Source organism: Letharia lupina, assembly GCF_014066315.1.
Source record: "Letharia lupina isolate WasteWater1 chromosome Unknown contig_23, whole genome shotgun sequence".
NCBI classification, from domain to species: domain Eukaryota; kingdom Fungi; phylum Ascomycota; class Lecanoromycetes; order Lecanorales; family Parmeliaceae; genus Letharia; species Letharia lupina.
In genome coordinates, this window is record NW_023502992.1 from 1,067,361 (window position 1) to 1,089,769 (window position 22,409).

Here is a 22,409-nt window from a genome sequence, read left to right on the forward strand (position 1 = left end):
TTTGAGGATACAGGTCATCGACAAATGCGTTCTTGGGGGAAAGAGTCGATGAAAGCGTACCTCTCTGATCATTGAGTTTTTGGAGAAGGAAGGCAAGTACTGCGTAACTCTTTGAGGGATGAAATTTACGAATGGATGAGTGTACTAGGGATGAATACTATCAACGGACACATTATCTGGGAAGGAAGGCGACAACGGCGTGACTCTCTGACCGATGAATTTTCGGGGAATGAAGTCGATGAACGCGTCACTCTCTGACCGATGAAGTTTTGCGGAATGAAGTCGATGAACGCGTGACTCTTTGATGGATGAATCTTACCAGGCGATGAAGGATATGTGCCAGCGTCACTTGGTAGCGTCATGGTAGGGTATAAGTAGACCTTGAATCTCCGAGCGTCAGCAACCACCCCTTTGTAATGGTACGAACATCGAAGTCGGCCATGTATCCTTCGGGTTTACACACTAAATATACACATATTTTATCTTGACTTGTCAGCTTCTTTTTGTTCATTAGTTTATGAGATGGCTGACTCTCCTCCGCAAGAACAAATGCGAGGACATTGATGAAAAGACTGTCAAGTCGTAGGTAAAGGACTCTCTATGTCTCCGCGTTTCTAGCAACTACTAATACTTTTTCTCATTACAGGATCGAACGGTTGCTTATCCGGAAGAAGTTGATCGCGTATGTCGTTGATTTCCCCATTCTCTTCACATCGTTTGTATTAGTACAAAGAGTGACTATTCTAATTTTGTAGTGCGAGGCAAGGAGTGTATCGAATCAACGCAAAATTCGGGTTCATCGTACACTACCTGATCGTCAGACGCGAGGCCAACAAGAAACTGTTGAACCGTATTTGAACTTGTCATGTTCCGTGCTCTTCATCTATCTTTCTAACCTTCAATAGATGAAGATGACGAAGACTCTCCTCTTCTAGACAGTGATGCGACCACGACATCAAATGATGATTCTGCCGGCTCCGTGCTCGGCTCAGCAGAGATCCAGAACTCATCCAGCTCGCTGAGTTGAGTTGAAGAGTCAGTCGAGGCAGCTCCAGACTTCGGGGTAAGAACCAGATGCTGGCCGCTCGGGAAGCCCCTGGCAACATCTCAATACTACCAACGAGTGACCAAGCCTTGGCCAATCTTCGAGCGGAGATCAGCAGAGGAAGATGTAAAAATTATCACTCTTACTATGATCGCCAGATCGGTGATGTGGGGGAGCGCATGGGACTGACTCGAAAGATGTCTACCACCGCCTGGAAAAACTTACGAGATAGGTTGCATCCCAACCAGCCCACCAAGGATGCCAAGGGCAAAACGATTCAGTACTGGTGCCTTGGTGATATCTGCCCGGACGAGTACGTGATCCTAGGGGACTGGGACGTCCTTGGTAACTTGCCTCCAAGGAAACGACAGAAGCTCAAGGAGGAAACGGTCAAAAAGTCGACGCCTCTGACCAAAACCACCACACCACTTGCAGCGTCAGCCACGCCAACTTCCCTGCCCAAGGATGCGGCAGTCTAGTTCTGAGTCTCCATCAACGGAATTGCCGTCTCATGGGGTATATACGCACTGCTCTGGACTCTAAAGGCCTGTATCCGCCCACCACGGACGTCGTTGTGATGGCAAATGACCTCACAGTCGACTTCAATCGTATTTTTTAGAAGGTAGAGCGTCAGAAGAAAGAGCTCCAAGAAGGAGTGGATCGTCAAAAGAATGGGCCCACATGGAGCCGATTCCCAGACCTCAGATTAGGACTCTCAAAGCAGTCCAGGTCCCCCAAAGATGATACCAGGACTGGGCCGAGTAAGCACTGCAACACGTTCATCGATACTTGACATCACGAAACCAGAAGATTGAAGCGACCAAGCAATGATAGCTGCTCTTATTGCGATGAACGACTATCACAATATACATACAGCAGGGATTCTGGCTTGATAGGGCCTGTTCGGGCCCAGCGAAGGGCGCAAGTTACCCGTTGTGACCATTAGAAGCAATGACGCATGCGCGCATAACAGGGGTCGAGTTACCCGTTGTGAGCGATAGTTGAAAAGAAGGAACAGGCTAGCCAAGTACAGCGTGACCAACCCAACCCCCGTCTGCACGGCCCTGCGGGCCACCAAACTGGTAGGTTGATGCATAGCAATGCGAGACCTTTGGCTCATAGATATAGCTGTGGCTGTTGTCGTGCATGCCGCCCCCCCTGCCGCTGGTAGGCATTTGCATCTGCTCTGAAGACGTGCTTGGCTAAGAAGGCTTGATAGCTCCTCCTGCTGCTGCTTCCGCCCCCCCCCGTGAGTGGAAGAGATGCTAGATGATTGAGAGGTTGCGCTGACATGTGCTAAGGCCCCGCCTGCATGCGCTACGTGCGTGCCCTCGCGGGTAACCCTCGCGCGACCTGCGCCGCTCCGCCTGCTGGCTCGCGCCGGCGTAAGTGCGAGCGGTGCTCCCGCGGGGGTCACCTCTGCGTAGCCGATCCGCTCCCCCCCGTCTCCAAGCAGCTGTCTTTGCTACGGCCGCCTCTGACGGTGATGTCCGCGGCGCCTTGCGCGCCTGGGAGGGTATGAGAAATCTTGACTGGCATGTGCGAGGGTATATAGCTGACATAAGTAGCTGCTGGGCGCTCCGCCCGCCTCGCCGCCCGCTCCGCCGCCGCCCCTGCCCCCGCCACTGCCGCTGCTGCTGCCCCTGCTGTTAGACCCCCCCGCCTTTTGGCGGGTTTTCTTGGTAAGAGGTTGCTTTCCAGCATGAGAGGACAGGTAGGCTAATGCTAGGCAGTGTTGGTTGTGGGTGCCTCCTTGACCAATCGGCCGTGAGCTGCATCGCAACGAACGGCCTCCTCAGGGACATTCTATGTTGGCAGCACCTTCGACCGATCGAAAAGCCCCTGAGGCACTTCCGATTATTCGGTTTCAACCCACAATGCCTGTTCTCCGAAACCTCCCGACCGGGCTCCTGAAGCTTGGATGCGATCAGATAGTCGGATGAACGTGACGGATATTTTGCTCCTGGCGGAGAATGCAGCGAGTGTGACAGCGACCAGTCTTCAGGGGACCGACTTGAACATAATTGCTTCGACAGTGACGACGCTTCGATCCAAGGTTCAGAAAACGTATTCCCAGGGCCGCGAAGTGATGGATGCGAAACAGCAAGAGGTCGTTTGTACACAGATCGGAAGCAAGGTTCGTGTTCTTTATCCAACGCCAGAAGACAATATCACCATCGTTCCCTCTACCGAATCCATCAAGAATCTGGCGACACGAGCCACCGACTCCAGCGACCGAGCATCACGTGTGGCACACGAGAACCTTCAGGAGGAACTCTCAGCGCAGGCAATCAGCGAAGGAGAGGCGCTCGGCGAGGCAGACGATGTCCTAGACGCGCAACGAAACGAATTTTGGGACTTTCAAAATCGGGTGAATTCCTCCAGTGCCGTCCTGCGTACAATCACAATGCAAGAGCATAATGAGATCATCGAAAGCTACGAATCTTGTATGGGTTGTAACACCAAAAAGCTAGGCCTGGGTTAAGCTTTTTGCATAGCTTAGCGGAGAGGTCTGTGGATATCGCGGCAAGACAGGAACCCCGACTCACGGCATTGTGCATGTACCTACAGAATACTATCGACAGCGGCGCCTATATCAAGACTTGACATCATTCCGCAATCGATTACACCAGCCCAGAACCACACAAGTGCCAGTGCAATGCCTGTTCACCAGAACTTACCGCAGCACTCAATGAGGGATTAGCAGTGGAGGTACGAGAAAGGACTCGCGTACTTCAGAGCAATGATTACACCCTCGCGCCTTTAGAGCCGGAGACGAAGAAGGCAAGCCCAAAGAAATCCGGGAAGGAGGTCATAGTGAGACGATGCTCCACGATGCAAGATCAAGAGAAGAAGGACATAGGACTCATAGGCATAAAAGATGTCCATGCCAAGCCTCTAGGGTTGAGATGCAAAAGCCTCGAACCGGAGCCCGACGGAGAGGGGGCAGATGATGAGACTGGAGGGTCGGGTGCTGAAAAACCCAAGAAGGTCAAGACGGGGACCGAGAACGGCACTAAAGGCGTGGAAGGACACTTCGCGCGTCCGACTAGTCCGTCCACAGGCCTAGACTAGTCCAAAATGAAGCTATTTATATAGTCCGCAGTCCGTCCAAATGCTTGACCGTCCAAGTGGATTTGGACTAGTTTATAAACTGGTCCGACTACTCCTCCATGGCTCTCAAAGCATCTTCCTTCAAAGTATCGATAACAACATATAGATCTTCCTCCGTAAAGAGACCCACTTAGAACTACAACTTCAGACACTCCAATGACTCTATACTCTCGCCTTAGAACTAGTTTTTTGGTCTGAAACTGTAACCCAATTGCTATCAAAAAATACGCCCATCATACCCAGAAATGCTCCACCAAATTCACCTACACAAATTCATGTCTGGACTAACAGTGGGACTAGTCTGTTTAGACATCTGGACTGGTTCATGCATAGTTTGTCCATCCATGGACCAGTCCGACTAATGGTCCAGAAATTGGGGGCGGACTACGTGTACTCCGTTCAGAGGGAGTTCGGCCATACGATGAGGTTGCACATAAATGGAAGTTCGTGTTCCAGCCCAGCACATTCTCAAATCACTGCGAGAAAACCGCATGCCGGACAGGATCCTGCTCACGAGCGGCAAAATTGACCAAAGTGTCTACTCGAAGTGACAGACCCGGTCACGATCGAAGGATATGATAGCGAGAGGGAAGATCAGGAACAGGAGGAAGAAGTCGCAGGCGCCATGGATCCCGCCAACCTCACAATAAATCAACGTTGGCTCGAGCGATTGTTCCCACAGCACGCCAAATAGCAGTCTTGCGTTTTCCGAATTTATCGGGAAGCGTTTCTAACTGCCATTAGTCAAACAAAGCCTATTCAATCTCGTGGGTTTTGGCGCTCAACCCTTCATTGCTGATCGAACTTACGTGGGATTCTGCGGTGGTGAAACGTGCCGCATCTTACGACGCTATCGAATCTGTACCAGATACCCTGGTGAGGACACGCTCGGAAAAAAATTATTGCGCCGTTGGGTCCCCGTGAAAGACGACTATTACGATGAGGGTTTACCTGACCACGTACTGTATAATAATGCGAAGAAGGATAAGCAGCTGTTCCCACCAGAGGGAACAGACATGTCAGATGCTCGGATCATCGCCGTGGTCCGCTCGGACCTGACAGGACTGGAGCAACATAACCGACACCCGGACGTGTTTGCCTTCGAAATACCTCAAAGCGGAACACAAGAGCCTTCAAAACCCTTTCAGCAACGAAAACCTCCCTGGTCCACGATGTCGCATTTGCCCATCCTTCCGTTCCTTGGGGACGAGGGTGTGTGACACAACCTTCCGAGAGTCGTGTATTTGGCGAACATCCATGTAATCACACCATCCACGAAGGACATATCGCTCGGGTGCAAGATGACCGTTAAGACTGTGAGTACAAGAAAGGGCAAGCTGCGGAAGAAGTGCTACTGTATCGGAAGACGGTTACCTTCTAGCCCCCCCAACAACAGCAACTCCTGCAGTACGTCACGGTACTAGCGTCGTGCATTGCCGCGATAATCAGTCGATGAGAAAAACAGCGATGGAGGCGCCGTATTCCGGACAAAATCTTCTGGCGTACGATTTCCAGCGCTACCTTGGATAGCCCGTTGTCTCTTGAGGGATAGCTACGACTACTTCTTGATCAACGCATCCGCATCTCTCCGTCATCCATTGACATGCAGAGTCCATGTGCGGACGTCTCTCGACCCCCATAACAGTGACTTCCTGGACAATAGCCCGCTTCGTTCAACCCTTCGTTCGACCCAATCTTCTGAGCTACACCTGCGACGGTACATAACAGAGGTCTTATACTCATCTCAATCAAATCATGGCGAGGTTTTCAAAAAATGTGTGAGTCTTCTCCACAGCGAAGGATGGGCTGCAGGCCTTATGGAAGAAAACTTGGCTTCCCCGGTGTTCGGAATCCATACTCGGCAGATCTTACCGAGAACAAGTCAATGACTGCCAAAAAGCAGCAAAAGATCAACACCCTCATCGCTATGCAGATGCGTCGGTGTCGATATCCTCTTTTCAATGTCGACCGAAACTTCAATCCGTCCTAAAGGGAGTAGACTCATATCTGTATACGAAGGTCGTCGACAGTATCCTGTTCTTCTGCATCGTCGGTCATTATGCAGGATGTGCGTTTATCAAAAGAGCACGGGAACTTTGCCTACACAGAGAGCAGTGTTCAAGGATGGTCAGAGAAGACCCAAAAGCGCTATGCACACGCTCGGGATGATGACCTCACAGACGTCTGTGGGGTATCCTCCGGTGGGATCCGTCGATACAGACCGTCACTATGAAACACTCACCCGCATCGATATGAACCTTTTCCCCAGTGCCCAGCTAACCGCGATACCTCCTTCTATCCCACCGGAGCGCGTAAATTCAAGTCAGTAACGCCCTTTAGTGTATGAAGCTTACCGGTACTGATCGGTCCTAGGGTTCTTCAGGAAACGGAAGTGTGTGCTTTGGCGGTAGCTCTCGGAGCCTGAGGCGTGATCGCCATCTCAGAGGATAGATGATGGTGGAGATCAAACCTTTGAGGATTGAGAAATGCTCTCCAACGGAAATGGCAGATCATGCTATACGATGTTTTGCACTGACGACCGCTGTCATGCTTCATGAGAAGCTGAAACGTTGCTACCTGGCCTAGACGCATCACTTCGTCCGTCGCCTTCGTTATCACCAGCGCGATATCACCCTCCGGTCTAGATCCGCCACCCTCACCACGGCAATTTTCAAGGATCGTGGCCAGTCCTTTTCCATACTTATCGATACCAAGTCGCTCGAGAGCAAACCTGGCGGGTACGAGACCATATTGGTCAAAGACGTTACAAACTGATACGGATCAGTGCACCCGTTGCCTGGCCAATGCGGGCTTGCCCGACGCTCCGCCGGCCCTCTGCCTTCTCTCACCGAGAACATCTGTTGCCGCTGCGCTCGTCGTGCTTAAAAGTATCCTTCGCCTTCTTGAAATGCAAAGTTTAACAACAACAACAGCATACTTGCCAAGTGGGGAGCATTGCAGCGACCTGCACACGGAATGTATGCGGGTAAGGGTGTTTATATCGCTCGTGTGAGTGACGTATACGAAACCCATGCTAATTTAGATGTGCTTAAATCCTCGCCCGTCAAAAATACACTGCTGGCGATAACGCGGTGTTACCTAGGCGTGTCCTGTACGGGCGTACCGTACGGCGCAATCTCAACCCTGGTGGTGTGGGATCCTGGCACGCGTGCAGTCGGGGACGAGAGCCTTCGATGTGGCCTTGACGCAGCACCAGCGGGTGCTCAATCGGTTTGCCACGGCCAAAAAGGCCACCAGTATCTCAAAGTCCCTACGGGGCATCTTACACGTGGTTACTTACTGGCATCTTTGATGTCATACGCGTTGGGGTAATTCACGCCTTCTTGCTCGATCCCGCCGCCGTCCCGGCCGACTCCGACGCGTGGAGCAGCAGCAGCGACGATTCGGATGCGTCCGATCCCTTTGCGAATTTCGACGGGGAGGATACAGATAGGGAGGATAATGGAGATGAGAAGATAGGTGAGGAAGAAGGTGGGGAGGAGGATGAACGAGCTGGGGGGTTCACCGGCGCCTCATGCGCGGCTAGGCTTCGGTCCAGTCATAGTCAATAACGTTCTCGCTGGCCCATTTCTGTATCTCTCCAGGCCTGCCGCCTTGGCTGCATCGCGGCAGTGTTCGAGCCCTCTTTCCGTCTTCTCCGTTCCGCCGTGCGGCTTGCCGCAACTGTTGTCCGGTCACGGCGCGCCTTCGGATGCCTGAATCCCTCGGTGCGCTCTTTGTTCCCGTTGTGTTCCGCAACGAGGAGAAGACGGAAGAGCTGATCTACACAGCGTCAACCAGGCTTGGACTGGAGAGGACTGGAGGGGCGAAGTATTACGGGCGGGAAGGCCTTCATGCGAATGAAACGGAAAAATGACCGGTGGACCGGTTTAGTCATTGTGCGGGAAGGAGTGGGTGTCTGAAGGGGAAGCATTGGGGTGATGATATCGGTTGGCTGTCCAAGGGTTGAATGATTGTATGCTGGAGGTTAAATGCTCGCGTACTTAAAAGCCGAGACGGGTTCCAATTCTACCTAAACGATGCGCCTCAACCAAGTGTGCAGCCATCTTGCCTTCCCGGCGACGATGACGGTAGATCTCTGTTCCTCCTTCCCTGAAGGTACCAGACCCTGGTTTGGCCGCCGTAAGCATTGTCCCGAGGGCTATGGAAGCGTGGACATTGTTTATTCGAAAGGCATTCATTGTCGGCCCGAGATCCGTGGCAAATTCAAATAGGCTGGTCGGCAGGGACCCTCTCGGCGCTGCGGCATATGTCTTATTTGAGGAGGCGGGAGCAATCGCGAAAAAGGGGAAAAGAGCGACGACGACGACGACGAAGAAGGCGTCTGGCCCCAGCTCACGCACCACTAGCTCAGGCGGGAGCGCATCCAAGCTGGATTCAAAGAGCATTGCACACCCGATAGGGACAAAAAAGTCTGGAACGAAGCGGCAACCCTCCTCAGCTGGTACGATCATCCAAACTTCACATGAAACAAGTAGGGTGAGCCTGGCGAGAGAAATTCGCATACATACATACACTGCAAGCACAGCGCCAACAGCTTCAATATGCTGCCGTGGATGCACAGGAGAGCGGTTGGTATTTGAACAATTGAATCAGAAGCGCAAACGGACGCGGATGAAGCGATGGTTTGTTGTTGGTTGGATTGCCCGAAGTATCATTTGCGATTGAGTACGTACGGTTACGCTGGTCACTCATACCGCGGTAGTAGAGGAGGATGAGGGCCTTCTGGAGAGTAAACCAGACGTCCATGTGGGCGTCAAAGTTTAGGAATCGGTTCACTAGGGGAAGGGAGGGGTTCTGGACGGAGGGGGTTCGGGGTTTGGGATTGATGGAGGGGGTGGATATGAGGACTGTGGATTGCCCATAAAGGAAGAGACGAACGGATGCATAGCTTTATAATAGGCGTGCTTGGTCGCGATGAGCAGCTGTCTTCTTACGGCAAACCGGCAGGCGAGCCGGAGGAAGCTGTGGTTGCTTTGGTGTTGGCGTCGTTCAATTCACGCCATTATGGGTTTCAAGCCAATTGGATTGATTCGTCGAGATGTGAAGAGATAAGCCTCGCTGGTGAGTGTTTCAAATGAATGCAACGTCTTTTGGGTAAGGTTGGCTGTATGTGAAGCCATACCACAACTACCGTCTGGTGGCGCGAACGATCCGACCTTTCGGGGAAGAGGCCGATGGAAGAGGAAGTGGTGAGAGGGGATTGATGGGATGGGATGGGCACGCGGAATAAGGAGCCGGCGGTGTTGGCGGTGGAGAAGAGAGTGTGTTCGCGGGTCAAAGGACTGGAAATAGAACGGCATAAGGATGGGTTCGTGAGGTGAGAAGGATATCTTGAGGATGAGCATCGCTGCAACTGGCCCAGACTACCGGTCCGCAAGCTCGAACCAAAAGGATTCCGCAGTCCGCCCAGAAGTTGGACCGGCCGGACTAGGTCGGCTCCGGTACGGACTCTAGATTAGCAGTGTAGACAGTTTGTCAATTCTCTTTCCCTTCTTCAGAATGATCACGATAACGTTTGAAAACACCAAGACCCTTACCGCGATGCGGGACGAGCTTGCAAGGACGTGAAGACTGTCCGATAGCCCAAGATCCATAATTGCAGCCCACACCGACCTTCCACGCAACGTACCCACAACCCGCCCACCGCATTCCAATCCTCCGACACACGTAACCGTGTGCAGATCCCCCCGTGGCACTTTCTACGGCCTCGGCGACTCGGAGAGCGGACGCAGCAGCCGGTGTTAGTACTAGTACGGGCTTTGTGCCGACCCGGCCCCCAAAATCCCTACCTACCTACGTGCTCGGGCGCAGTCTTGACTACGTACGTACGTAACCACAAGATCCGTAGAGGCTAAGCTCCGAGGAGTAAATTTTGCGCCCCCGGATCTTGCCTCGATGATCGGGGACGTGGGTTGTGTGAATGCGGGTAGATACATAAGGTAGGTGCTGTTGTGTTTGTCCTCGCACCGTGGATTAGATCGAGGTTTGACCATTGGATAAGTAGGAGCAGTCGCCGACGTGGAGGTTCGGGAGCTTGAAAACGTTGTCTCTGGATAGTCAGAGTGACAAGGGTGGAACTTTGAATAGGGGGCGATTTGTTGAGGAAGGATGTTATTATCATGTATCACGCGATGATCGGCCGGGTGGGCTTTGGAAGTGGGGTGGGGTGGGCACGGAGGATTAAGTAAGCGGATTGTGGCACCGCGGGGTAAGATGAGCCCGATTTGGCCCCGATGATTAATGTAGGGTCGGGATGGGAAGTTGGCTAATTCTACGGACCGTGATCTTGAGGCGAGGTTTTTGGAAAGCCTTGCCACTCGAATTACCACCTATGCGTGTGTGAATATGCCGCCGACAACCCTCGAGGTGTTGTTGGCGTGGTCAGATTTGTATTGGATTTTTGATTGGTGGGAGAACAGACTGCCAGACAGACCGGAGCAATGTTTGGAACAACGTCAGACTAGCATTTTCAATCAATAGCTGAAATACACCGGACGGTTCTGGGCCGTCTACGGAATGGATTTTCAAACTTGCTCGACTGGATTGGTACACTATCGATCTCAGCGGAACAGTCCGACGGACCGGCCGGGACCATTCGGAGCGTTGAAGCTCGAAAGGGAAAAAGCAGCATACGACAATGTGGAACGGCGGCGAGCCCTTCGACCGACTTGCAATCATATCAGTCCACCCTGGTCCTTGCGGAGCTGGAGGCATGTGCATCCCATGTGCATCTTCCCTCTCTCGACGATGTTAACTTCCAGCGTCGTTCTTCCTCCAACATTTCCACTCCCACGCTCCGGATTCATAAATCAGTAGCTTTGTCTTCTCATCAAGCCAGCGAACAGATATCGCTGGTGCAGGCTGCGGCTTCTTCGACGCTGGCGGGCATCTCTGGCCGATATCAGTTTGTGTCCATCGGAGCTCAAGCTTATCAGTGCACATTACCCGTGTGTAGAGTGTTTTCCAAGAATCCAACCGTGGTGGTTGGAGTCCCTGATTTTTTTCCGCTTTCGATTCCCATGTCCCTGCCTGACCCCATCAAGGCTGATAAAAGATTCCGAATCCGCCCTCATGCATCGCCCTTCCATCTTGAATTTCCTTCACATCCCGATCCAACATGCGACTCGGCGGCACCACGGACAGCGACCTCGGCTCTCGGTCGAAGCAAGCACTCGCGCTCACGCTCTTTTTCGTCTCCCTCCATGCCTGGATCTCCGCGGCAGGGCTGGTCCTGTACGTGATGTTGCACTGCTCTTCGGACCCGGGCGAGTCGGATGCCGAGTCGGGGATGAAGGGGCGGAGCTTGGGTAGGATGTACCAGAGCTGGTAGATAGCGGTGAGTTGTTCGATGTTGGACTGGAGGAATGTTTTGGCGGGGGTGTTGTAGAAGGACTCGATGTTGGCGTCGATGTCGCGGCGGATGCTTTGGAGGGAGGTGATGAGGCTGGGGGGAAAGAGGGTCAGCGTTTTTTTGGCGTCGTTGACGACTGGGTCGGAAGAGGAGTGGAAAGGTCCTTGTCGTACGATGGGGGCTGGCAGCAATGGGACGTAATACTTACTCCTCGATGCTTTGCAAGGTATTCGCAGCCGACACGGGATCATCTTCGTATGGAGAGGTCTGCTGCAGCTCGTACTGCTTGCGTTGAAGGCTTCCGAGGAGATTCCCCGCTAAGACTTGCAGGAATCTCGAGTCGGCTAGCGCTTCGTCGAGACACCGGTCGTATTCAAGAGATGGGGAGGGAGTCATTGCGAGAGTCTTGATTGTAGCCATAGTAAGGAATCAAACGACGGTGAGGGATAATGATGGTTGGATTCCGGGGGTTTCTTTTATCGTAGAAGTGAAAAAGGACGAAAGTGAGGAAGTAATAACGGTGGCCTCAGCATGAAAACAAGAATCCAGCATGATTTCGGGCCATGGAAATGGCAGAAGAGGCAAAAAGACAGCATAAGCAATAAGAAATCATTCCAAATAATGCATTCAAATGCGACCAGCCGACAAGATTCATGATATCACACCAACTCCCACGTGCATACATGGAGCCTACATGGAGCCTACATGAGCCTTACATGAAATCTACATAAGTAGCGAGAATGTTGCATACATCAGAACCAATAAGTAATCTCACTTCAATCGACACTTTCCACCCTAACTGATCCATGACTAAAGTAGAGCATCTGCAGGCTTCCCCGGCCGAGCTCGGACGACGCCTTGGTTGGCCGGCCGATGCGCTCATCCCTCCCTAAATCCTGCGATAGGCCGGAGATAACAAGGAACACGACAAATAAATTCCAATACACTTTTGCATGCAAGCACGACGCGCATCGGCACTCGGGGTCGCCGTTGTCGTATTTGCCATGCGCATCCATTTCATGTAACTAACCAGTGTACCGGACCGGCAAATTCTCAGCCACACACACACGACCCACACGACTTTTTGTCAATCCACTGTCCGTGAATTAGGTATGATGATTTGAAGAAAAAGGGAAAGAAAGTTGGAAGTTCCGGTTGGGGGGATGGGGAACCTCGGGTTCGGGGATCCTTGCAGAATGTAAGGTGCACGCTTGGACACGGCTGAAAAAGCGAGCCGGTATGATTGGCGCAGATCACATCTACATGGGTCAGAGGGTGCAGGATCGAGTGGTGATGGGACCCTGGGGACTTTCCTCAGAACTGGCACCATTGTTTTCCAAGCCCATCATATTCATGGGCCCGACATTAATAGCTGCAAGCCTGCAACCTATACCTAGTTTATTTACTTTAGTCGATATTGCTTGACAGGCGCCCCATATGCGACGATTTGGGATATATCTCCGGGCCCGTGCATTCATTTTCGGGGGCTGGGGGGACTTTTAGCTCGCCCGTGCGTTTGTTTGGCTTGGCGATGACTGCGGCTCGAGCCGATAGCGCTGCGACATGACAGGCCACTAGGATGCATGCGCAGCTAAGGGTAAAGTAAAAGTAGAGTACTTCAGATGCGCCCATTCGTGGCAGCCGGCGAGAGCATGCCGCTACTCTATTTCCGCCGCCTTTGGGCTGATCTCTATCCCTTAAATAGCACTAAGTCGTACGATCAACAGATGAGCAGTCTGTACGAGTACGAGCTACGTCTCGTACCAAGACGAATTGGCTTTGGGATCGTCTATACCTTGGACGGGTTGCGTGCGTGCTATGATTGACATGTCCATGAAGATCGGATACTCGTAAGGAGGCGACGACTCGTTGAGTCCCGTCAATGGGCTTCCTTTGTGCGAGAGAGTACGAGGGCTGAGTGAAGAAGCCCCGTATTGAAGATGCCCGTCAATGGTAAATGATTAGTGAACGGGCGAGAACTGGTCGCAATACGAGCCTGATAGAAGGCAAGCTGCCTAGGTCATCAATCGACCAAGTGGCGGCCTCCTTCACGATGTTCCAGCAATGAAGGTGAATGAACGAAATTCTTCACTGTATGTAATAATACGGACGGTGTTTGCAAAGCCCAAGTTGCTAGGTAGGGTCTGTGGAGACGTCACGGCATTAATTAAAGGAAAGAGCGGGGTGCGGAACACGGTAGCCGATCGGGTTAAGGCTGGAAGTGCGATAGCCTTCACGGCGGCCACTACAACAGTACAGTCGTATGGGCAGCTTTGCATACTTCGATATCTCTCTTCCTCTCCTCAAGCATTCTGAAGACAAATCGTGTCTGCGTAGGCATTCAAGTCAGATGGGAAAGCCAATTGTTGAAATTTGCTAGTCTACACGCAGCTACCATGCAGATTCCGGGAGAACCGCCGGGATCCTCCGTGGCTGTCAAGGCTCTCCTGCACTCTTCATCCATTCTTATCCGTGCAAGCTAGCAGGAAAACCGTTGCACCACCTGGATTGCCTATCATGACAACCACGTCCTTCGCGTCTTGCCAACCTGACCCCATGAAGAGAGCTTATACAGCTGGTCAGGGGCTTTCCGCTCGCGGATCAGAGGTAGCATGTCCGCCAGACTGACCCCTTTCCCGGACCCTTTGACTTCCAAGCAAAACTCGTGAACCATGAACTGCCAGAAGAAGAGTTCTCCACAGTTGGGACATCGATGGTTGAGTGGGGACTGGTGCAGGTCTTGTCTCAGAGAGCCGAGGCGTGTCATCAGATCATTCCAGTGTTTGGCAGAGATCGGGGACTTGGGCAGTCGACGGGACCAGAGAGAACCCTCCAGGCCACCAAGCTGGAAGCTGATGCGTAGCTCGGTTCGATGCTCGTTGGGGCAATAGTACATCAGCCATCGCAACGCTTCCATCATCTGCTCAAACTCGAGGAGGTTCAAGGAAGCCAACTTGTCGTAGGGTAGTGGATCGGTCGGTAGGCTTGCGAGCGTGTGGATGCGGTACCAAGCTCGCAGGAATGATGTGCGCTGGGCTTCGGTCAAGCTGCTGGGACCTGGAGTCTCAACAGAAAGGCGTGCGATCATCTGAGTTTCGTATTGTCGCAAAGCCAGGCGTGCAATCTCTGCATTTCCACAGAACTGCTTGGTGAGGTTGATTGCCAGCAGATCCGTGTCTCGGATCTGCTCGGAGCTGGTGGCGTCCGGTGGCTGAGCTTTGACATAGTCGAAGGCTTGATCATAGCACGGAATCGTGCGGACGAGGACGGCATAGCAGATCGAAGGCGAGTGTGTCTTCCAGATGGAATGGAATCTGCGGGACGTGCTGCTCAGTGCGGTAGCTGTTGCGAAGTTGTCGGTGGACTTGAATATCTGGGCGAGGAGTTCGGTGGGTATCGCTGGCAGTGAGTTCGTAGACATGTCTGACTCGAGTGAACCTTGGCTGGAATAGATCTGATGTGGAAGTGTCAGTCTTTCGATCCAGAAGATATGACTGGGGATTTCACCGGATCAATTGTGTTGGCAATTTCTGCTCAGCCGAAATGTCGGCCGGTGCTCTCAAGATAAGCACTGATGCTGTTGAGTAAGTTTGACCAAGTTTCACCCAATGAATGTTTGAACCTGATGGGGTGCGGAAAAGACAAAGGCTCCGTTTCTCCCTAGCGCAGTGTTGAGTGAGTGGAAAAGAGAAGAATACGAAAACGACAAGCCATAATCTACAGAACTCAATTACAACACGCGACTCCCATCTATAAGTTCATTACCTCGCCACAGAAGCATGGCAATGAAGGCTTAAATATCTGCTAACTTTTCTACTAGGTAATACATGCCGGCTAGATGAGCGTCCACCTCTTTCCAATCTCAGGTCAACATCATACCTCCATCATCTCTGTCCCACCATGACCTCTTCCCCATCTCGGCAACTTCTTCGCGAGATATCTATCTAGCATACTGAGCCTGATAGAAAAAGCTGGCCGCAGCTCCCAGCACCTCGATCCTCCAAATCCCCACAACCACCCCCACCGAAAGCATTCCTCCACTGACCCTGCGCCTCTTCGCCCAGCTCGGTCGCCAAGTATCTGATCTCGGCTGGACTGTCATCTCACCTTCCTCTAACTTTGCAAACGTCCTGGGCTTAGGCGAAGGCGGCGAAGAAGAAGAAGCATTTTCACTGGGGCGTGTTGGGGTCGAATATGGGGGTAGACCCTTGAGGTAGCAGGAACGGTAACGGCGGAGATAGGTTCAGAGGATAGTATGGGGTCTTGGGGGAACGGTTTCGATGGGCTTGAAGAAGTTTACAGGTCACAGCTTTTGCATTCTTCACCCACAGCCCAAGCTGTCGCGGCGTATCGTCAAAGCACTAGATACGTTATGTATCACCGCTTCCTCCCCTCCCCTCCCCTCCATCAACCTGAGTCACGAGCCTTCCACATGCTTCAAACGACGGTCCGGCTGTCTTGTGCAACCCGTTTCGCCTTCTCGTCTTCCCACACCTGGTATGCTTGTCTGAGGTCGAAGGAAGTCCCGAAATCCCGGCCGATGCTCGATACACGCCTCGCTTCCTTCCATCCTACTGAAACTGCGTGGTCGTATCGTGCTGCGTGCTTCTCGTTCCTGCCGCTGATGAGGCTTCTGGGGCCTCGCATGCGCGGGATGCCGCTCGAGTGGGCACAGATCCCACGCATAGGTTCTGCTGGTAGGAATTGGTAGGTCTTAAAGGCCAGATCGCGTTAGAGACTATCGTTGCGACAGGTGTTGGTGGGAGGCTTTTTTCTTCGTCTGTGATGATGGGTTCTCCGGACGAATGGTAGGTCAGGCATAGCTAGTCGCCTTACCATCACGGCACCATGTCTGACGAGGAGGTTTAATCGGGTGCTTGCTCGGAAACCTTTTGAGAATGTCTTCGCTGAAGTTGTGCTTGCTTGTCCAGTCTCGATCGTAGGGTCTTCCGTCTGCTGACGAAAAGATTCCGTGTATCCAAGCATCCGTATCGATGATCTTTGTGCTGGAATTGGGAGTCGGCGTGGGGGAAAGGACGGCTGATGGGTTGAGGACAGGAGTCGATGTGTTGACGGAGATGGGAGCTTTCCTGCTCGGAACAGGAGCGGAGGAGTGTGGTGGGATAGAAGAATTTGCCGTCAATGAATGTGTCTGCGCATCGAGAGTAGTGGAGGAAGTCAAGGCGAATGTCAGTGCAGGTAGTAGTGTCAGAGGGCTGATTTGCTAGGACAGTCCACGAAGGAGCTCCGGTCCCAAGGTAGAAATGGTATAAATTGCTAGGATGCACCCATCGTCCTGGCGGAAAAAGAGATTGTCTATTATCATGCATACTACTATCAGAGAACGCCCTTTGGGCAAACTCGGGTGGGATCTTACTGCGTTGAACGCTTTCACTTTGCGCAGTGCTTCCAATAAGACGACCAGAATTGTCAACTTCGCTGACGTCTGGTAGAGAAGAATCAAGCTCAGTTGCCGACGCCTGAGAGCTCTGGAGAATTAAAAGGTCCGCACGGAGCGTCCACTCCATGCGGCTTGCAACTCCGCAAGGCCGGTGGCACCGACGGGCGATGAGGATAGCCTTAGCTGTATCCGCTTGTGTCCCGGGGGGCACCTTCTTTAAGTTGTTGAACAGCGTGTAATAAGTACATGTTCATTCAACTCCGCGATATCGTTGTAAACAGTGTCGGTCGCGTCTGGTGGGAAAGATTGATTGGTTATTTGATGATAAGATGTTGAGGTGTGTGAGTCAGTTTTAGATACGTCAGGATTGATCCGCGTCACACATGGAAAAACAATCGATCACGTGATGATTCCCTTGTGCAGAGGCGGTCTGGTCACTCTCAACATTTCGAGAATCGTCGACCTCATCCGTACCAGAAAGGCGAGACCGGTCCGCCCCTTTTGATAACCAGGTTTTTGCGTACTTGCGTTGCTCTCGTGGTACTCGGGATCATCAGCATCTGGAACGGAATGCCGCTCGGTTGGTTGGTTCTTGATAATCAGATCTTGTGACGTTTAGGCTGCTCTCAAGATCCGGAGAATCATCACCATCATCTGCATCTGGCAGAGAAGAGAGAGATCAGGATGTGAAGGCTGCAGAGTCATCCCTCGTCGTGGTATCGAGCGCGTCGAGCGTACTGGGATCCGGTAGAAATGAGCGATCAGGGACGTCTCGATCCTCGTCAGGTCTTTGAGTGGTTTAAGTCATCACCGTTCTGGTGCCCGAATCTTCGATTTGATGAGAATAGAAGATGCGGTAAAGGATGGATGTGACGTGCGTGTTGCAGCCGGACTGTCAAGATTTTGTGCGAACGGTCACAATGATTGACTGCTAACGATATTGGGAATAACATTGTTGATGCTGGGATTCTGGGTGAAAAAAAGGATCCCTACGAGGTATCTCACATACTTGAATGCTGCGAAGCAGTAGTACTCCATGTCCTTTAATATCTTCACCAGAGTTTACTGATTTATATGTTGTATTGCTTCTCCTTGTCTTGCGGAGCGTGCTAGGTCAATCTTACACATCGTCTCTTAATGCTCTATAAGAGTCTATCATCTCCTTGCCCATGAGGCGATAGACCTTGCAGCCGCCTACATAATTATACCTACTAACCCACAGCACCGGAGTCGCCTCACTGCCCCTCTTATCAGGCACTCAATTGCTCTGGAGGGAAGCATCTTTGGTGGAACTGCCCCTATCTTGTCTACAAGACCCACTTCTACACCGAGACTGATCTTTCCATCACTCACTCAAAAATCCTCTACTTGTTCTCTACAAGTTTGAGCAACCACGCGTGCTATCATCCACTCCATGCTCATTGCTACCAGCACGTTGAGCCCTAATTGTTTCCGCCCTGGTACTAGTACGTGTCATATCAAACGCCTTCCTCCCGCCGTTGGAAACTCCACTCAACATCGATCGTCCTCGCGCCGGCAACTGAGAGTGAGTGATAGCTTGTCCTTTGACCCAGATCGCGCAGAAAACCCAACATTTAAATATCTGGCTTGGGTATGATATCGGAAAGTTGATCAAAGGTCGTGAAGAGAGGCGACATTTCGCGGGTAAAAGCGTTGAGTCTCGCAACGTAGCGGATAGGCAGGTTGTTGAATAAGAATGGCAAGATGAGGAGAAGAGAGAATGGCAGTTGAAGGCGTTGGGTTTCAATGTTTGTACATCGAGTTCGGGCTTCGTACCCAAGAGAGACCTGGAAAATGGCCACAAGTTGGAAGTTGAATAGGGAATGATCCTCCTCGTCGATGTTACTTTGGCATCGGTCCAGATTTAACATGATCTAGGAATTAGTAACAAGACTGCTAGGGTAAATTATTTTCCGCAGACAGTATTCAGAATCAGATCGACTATCATACGGCACATCGACATGAGAGAGCCGAAATTAGCTATCATTTTGACTACCTATACCACCTTAATACTTAGTCCTCTGTTCTAAGACATGTAAAGAGAAAGTGCCCGCCTTCCTAAGGTCTTGCACACTACTACGATGTTCCGCCTTGCAGGTCCAGTCTAGCAGCAGGTGATACATAGAGCTCGTCGGAATATACCGCAGAACAAGGTGAAACGGCGACAGCAATTCTAGCACACCTTACTTTCCGAGCCAGTATAGCTCCCTCGCGCTTTTTGACCCCAGGCGTCAGGATCCAACTCAACACGAAGTTGGCAAGTGGGTCGATGGAGAAGATTATTAAAGCAAAAGCACCAAGCCTTATTTTCCCCCAGAACCCCCCGAAAAACGCCTTCATTTCATCGTCGCTCTTCTTTTCCCTAGCCGCTGCGTCTGCCGCTATTGCTTTTTCATTCTTCGCTATGTATTCCTCGGTCTTCCTTATATGGGCTGCGTTCCATCGAGGTTGGCGACTCTGCGTATCTGCTTGCAAGCCTTGCCTCCAAGCCGTCAGAGCTTGCTTGAGACGATCCGCGCGCCATTCTTTGTCGGGGTTGTATTTGAGTCGGAATCCGATGCACGCTGCCATCATTACGTCGCGTTGTTGTGGTGTCCATCGTGGCAGAGCATCTTTCGCGTCGAAGCGCAGTTCCTCTTCCCATCTGCGCATGTATCGAATGAGTTCATTGGAAGGCTCACTTCTTCTGTGCAGCTCCCAGTGGGCGGGGAAGCGTGATGTGGCGGCATTGAATGTGGCCGCCGAGTAGGTAAAGCAACGATGGAACTCAAGCGCTCGAGCTATCCCGCAAATTTCGAAGCGGACCGACGAGGAAGGTAGTAACGTTTGATGAAGTATTTTAGATCGTGAAAAGAAATCTTGATACGAGCGGGACTGTTGGCTGAAGATTGACCTTGATGTCATTCGCAGAGACACAGGACGAGAAAGCATGGTGCTTCTGGGCTTACTCAACTAACCATTTATGCGTACGACAATATATCTTAATCAAAGGAGGGAGACGGCAGGGCAGGAGCAGCGCGTCACAGCAGGAGAAAAAGAGTTGGATACTCGGCCTTATCCTTTGAGATCTTTAGATCTATGTCGACAGGCTGGCACCTACTATCGCATGTCTCAGAAAAGATTCCATATGCAGCTCGCTCAATCAGGTTCGTAACGTAAAGAGTTCACTGCCGTCTCCCGAAGCAACAAGGAAGCCAGCCTTCAGAAGGGACAAACAAGGAACTGTCTCTTTAAGAGATCATTGCGAATCTGTTCTTTGAAATACGAACACCGATGCATATCCATATTGCAAGTAATGTAGGGGTGCTCGCGACGCCTGCAAGGGAGTCTTGGTGTGACGCCAGAAATTTCCTGTCCGAGACTAGCTCCATTGATCCACCCTGGGAGCGATCTCTTTCTTCAAAGAGACACAGTATGATCATGATAGTAGTGGTGTTTACAGATACATGTATGGATTGAATTCTTGTGGTGGAGCCCCGCAAACTGAGAAGCCTGGGCGCCAAGACGGCTAAGGTCGGCTAGCGGCGGCCAGCTCTGCTGCCTGTGCTTGGCAGTTTTGCGAATTCCTCACAGCTTCAACAATCAGGCCATTCTCTACGACTCTGTTGACTGCAACTTTAGAGCGGGATCCGTGGAAAACATGCGTGAAATCTCATCTCCGGGGGCTGCCTTTGTCCGTCATAAAGGCTACTCTACCCTCACGCCTGGCTGCAAAGAGCACCTGTCGAGCTTTGAGCTATGAAGAGCATGGGCCAGTCTTTACGAGGACGTCGAATAATCTGCAGACTATGAGCAGCAGCACATCAACGGCTTTGCGGGGGTCGAACCCTCACGCCAGCCGCCCATGCCCTCCACTGGCCCTACAAGTTTCCTCTACAACCCCGCTCCAATGACGCGTCCTCACCAAAAATGGCCCCGAATCTCGCTGTCTGCGACAATCCTCAAGCCTCACTTTCGTCCTCGCCCCAAAAGCAGCCATATACCCTTCTTTATCAACAAGAAACGTGCAAGTAGTGTGGAAAAGGCTTATGCGCAGCAAGGTGCGGCAGGCAGGGTTTAAGAGGCGCGATATAACTATTTGGATGCTGGATGCCGGAAGTGGACTGAATAAATGGACCCACAGGCTATGCGGGCGAAACAAGGAAGCTTCTGCCGGAGCTTCAGCTTCTACGCCAGCCGTGACTACTGATTCTTGCTGCCTCTCCTCCAATTGGGACTTGTTCATGTTTGAGCCCAAAGACACTAGGCTTGGGGGGCTCGACAACTCGCAGCATTCCTCAAGGGTGTCCGGGCGAACATGCCGAGTACGAGGAAAGCTTCCAGCGCATCGAGCGAGGGGAGATATTACTGGATGCATTCAATGGAAGCACAACTAAACGTTGTTGATGGGAGTGGGGATCCTCTGTCAGGCTTAAACTGCAGAGAGATGACAACTACGAATGGACGGATGGTCGCGTACCGTTGTTGCATACGATCCCCGACGATCCTAGGCCGAGGCTCCCTGGAAGGTTTGAGGCAGGTACTGTCGATCCTCTCTCAATTCGGCATCTTATGTCTCAGCCGTCCATAAATTGGGAGTCTGCGTTGGATATACTCTTCGAACCACTTTCGGTATAAGTGAAGAGATTGCAACTAGTCAAGGAGGCCTGACCGTCTGCAGTCTTAGGAAATATCCTCTTCTTCCCAAGTCTTCGGCCTTTCCACAAGCCACCTGCGCACGGGCATGGGAACTAGTCATTAGCATGTTGGACTGGAAAGATCAGCATCGGTCAGACACGGTCAAGACTCGACGGAAGGCATATTGTTCTTGTCAGTCTTATGCTCAAGCGTCTGGCACAATTGTCGCTAGGAACAAAAAACATGTTCAATTCAAGCATAGATTCGGACTTTTAATACGATTCTAGGAGTTTATAAGACATCTAGTGATGGAACGAGGCTGAAAGGACCTTTTAAGTTGGCGCTGACAGGGCACTAGAGAGACCATTCAGTGTTAGCGCTTCCCCGCAATGTGTCCAAAACGTCCGAAACGGCCGTGCTAGGAACTTTCGTGCCTATCATTTTCGACACCGTCTTTTCAGCTATGACATTTCGCTTCGCAGATTCGATTTCAGGGACTCAGAGATCGATCCCTGGGCCAGATACGATTTGAATGTCCGCCCTTCTTACATCTGTATCTTCAGACCCACCAGTATCTGCAGCTTTTCGCTGGTTATTCAATAATCCCGCTCTTTTGGTTTCCTTCGATTTCACCTTCTGCTCTCCATTGGCACATCTCGACTTGTGTAGGAATGCTCTGGTAGATTTGGTTCTTTGCTCTCATCGTGTCAGACTAGTATAGTAAAGTAGTACATGGATGTTCGCTAGGAACATCTTCGCAAGCTCTGCCCGTCCTAGCTTATCCAGTCAGTAAGCAGATCAGTTACCCTGCTAACAATTTGTTGGAAAAACAGACG

At 51.7% G+C, this 22,409-nt stretch overlaps 4 protein-coding genes across 4 annotated transcripts; 2 read left to right on the top strand and 2 right to left on the bottom strand.

The window, feature by feature from the left end:
- Window positions 1-517: 517 nt before the first annotated feature.
- HO133_006201 (uncharacterized protein) lies at window positions 518-1,524 on the top strand (the record flags this gene model as incomplete). Its single annotated transcript, XM_037297101.1, has 2 exons — window positions 518-582; window positions 1,056-1,524. The coding sequence occupies 2 exons, from the start codon at window positions 518-520 to the stop codon at window positions 1,522-1,524; spliced, it is 534 nt and encodes a 177-aa protein (XP_037147675.1).
- A 1,442-nt stretch (window positions 1,525-2,966) lies between these two features.
- On the top strand, window positions 2,967-4,120 carry HO133_006202 (uncharacterized protein; the record flags this gene model as incomplete). The annotated part of the gene is made up of 2 exons (XM_037297102.1): window positions 2,967-3,492; window positions 3,732-4,120. The coding sequence occupies 2 exons, from the start codon at window positions 2,967-2,969 to the stop codon at window positions 4,118-4,120; spliced, it is 915 nt and encodes a 304-aa protein (XP_037147676.1).
- A 7,101-nt stretch (window positions 4,121-11,221) lies between these two features.
- HO133_006203 (uncharacterized protein) lies at window positions 11,222-11,954 on the bottom strand (the record flags this gene model as incomplete). Its single annotated transcript, XM_037297103.1, has 2 exons — window positions 11,222-11,627; window positions 11,743-11,954. The coding sequence occupies 2 exons, from the start codon at window positions 11,952-11,954 to the stop codon at window positions 11,222-11,224; spliced, it is 618 nt and encodes a 205-aa protein (XP_037147677.1).
- A 2,095-nt stretch (window positions 11,955-14,049) lies between these two features.
- Window positions 14,050-14,955, bottom strand: HO133_006204 (uncharacterized protein; the record flags this gene model as incomplete). Its single annotated transcript, XM_037297104.1, has 1 exon — window positions 14,050-14,955. One exon carries the CDS (start codon window positions 14,953-14,955, stop codon window positions 14,050-14,052), a length of 906 nt encoding a protein of 301 aa, XP_037147678.1.
- Between the last annotated feature and the right edge of the window lie 7,454 nt (window positions 14,956-22,409).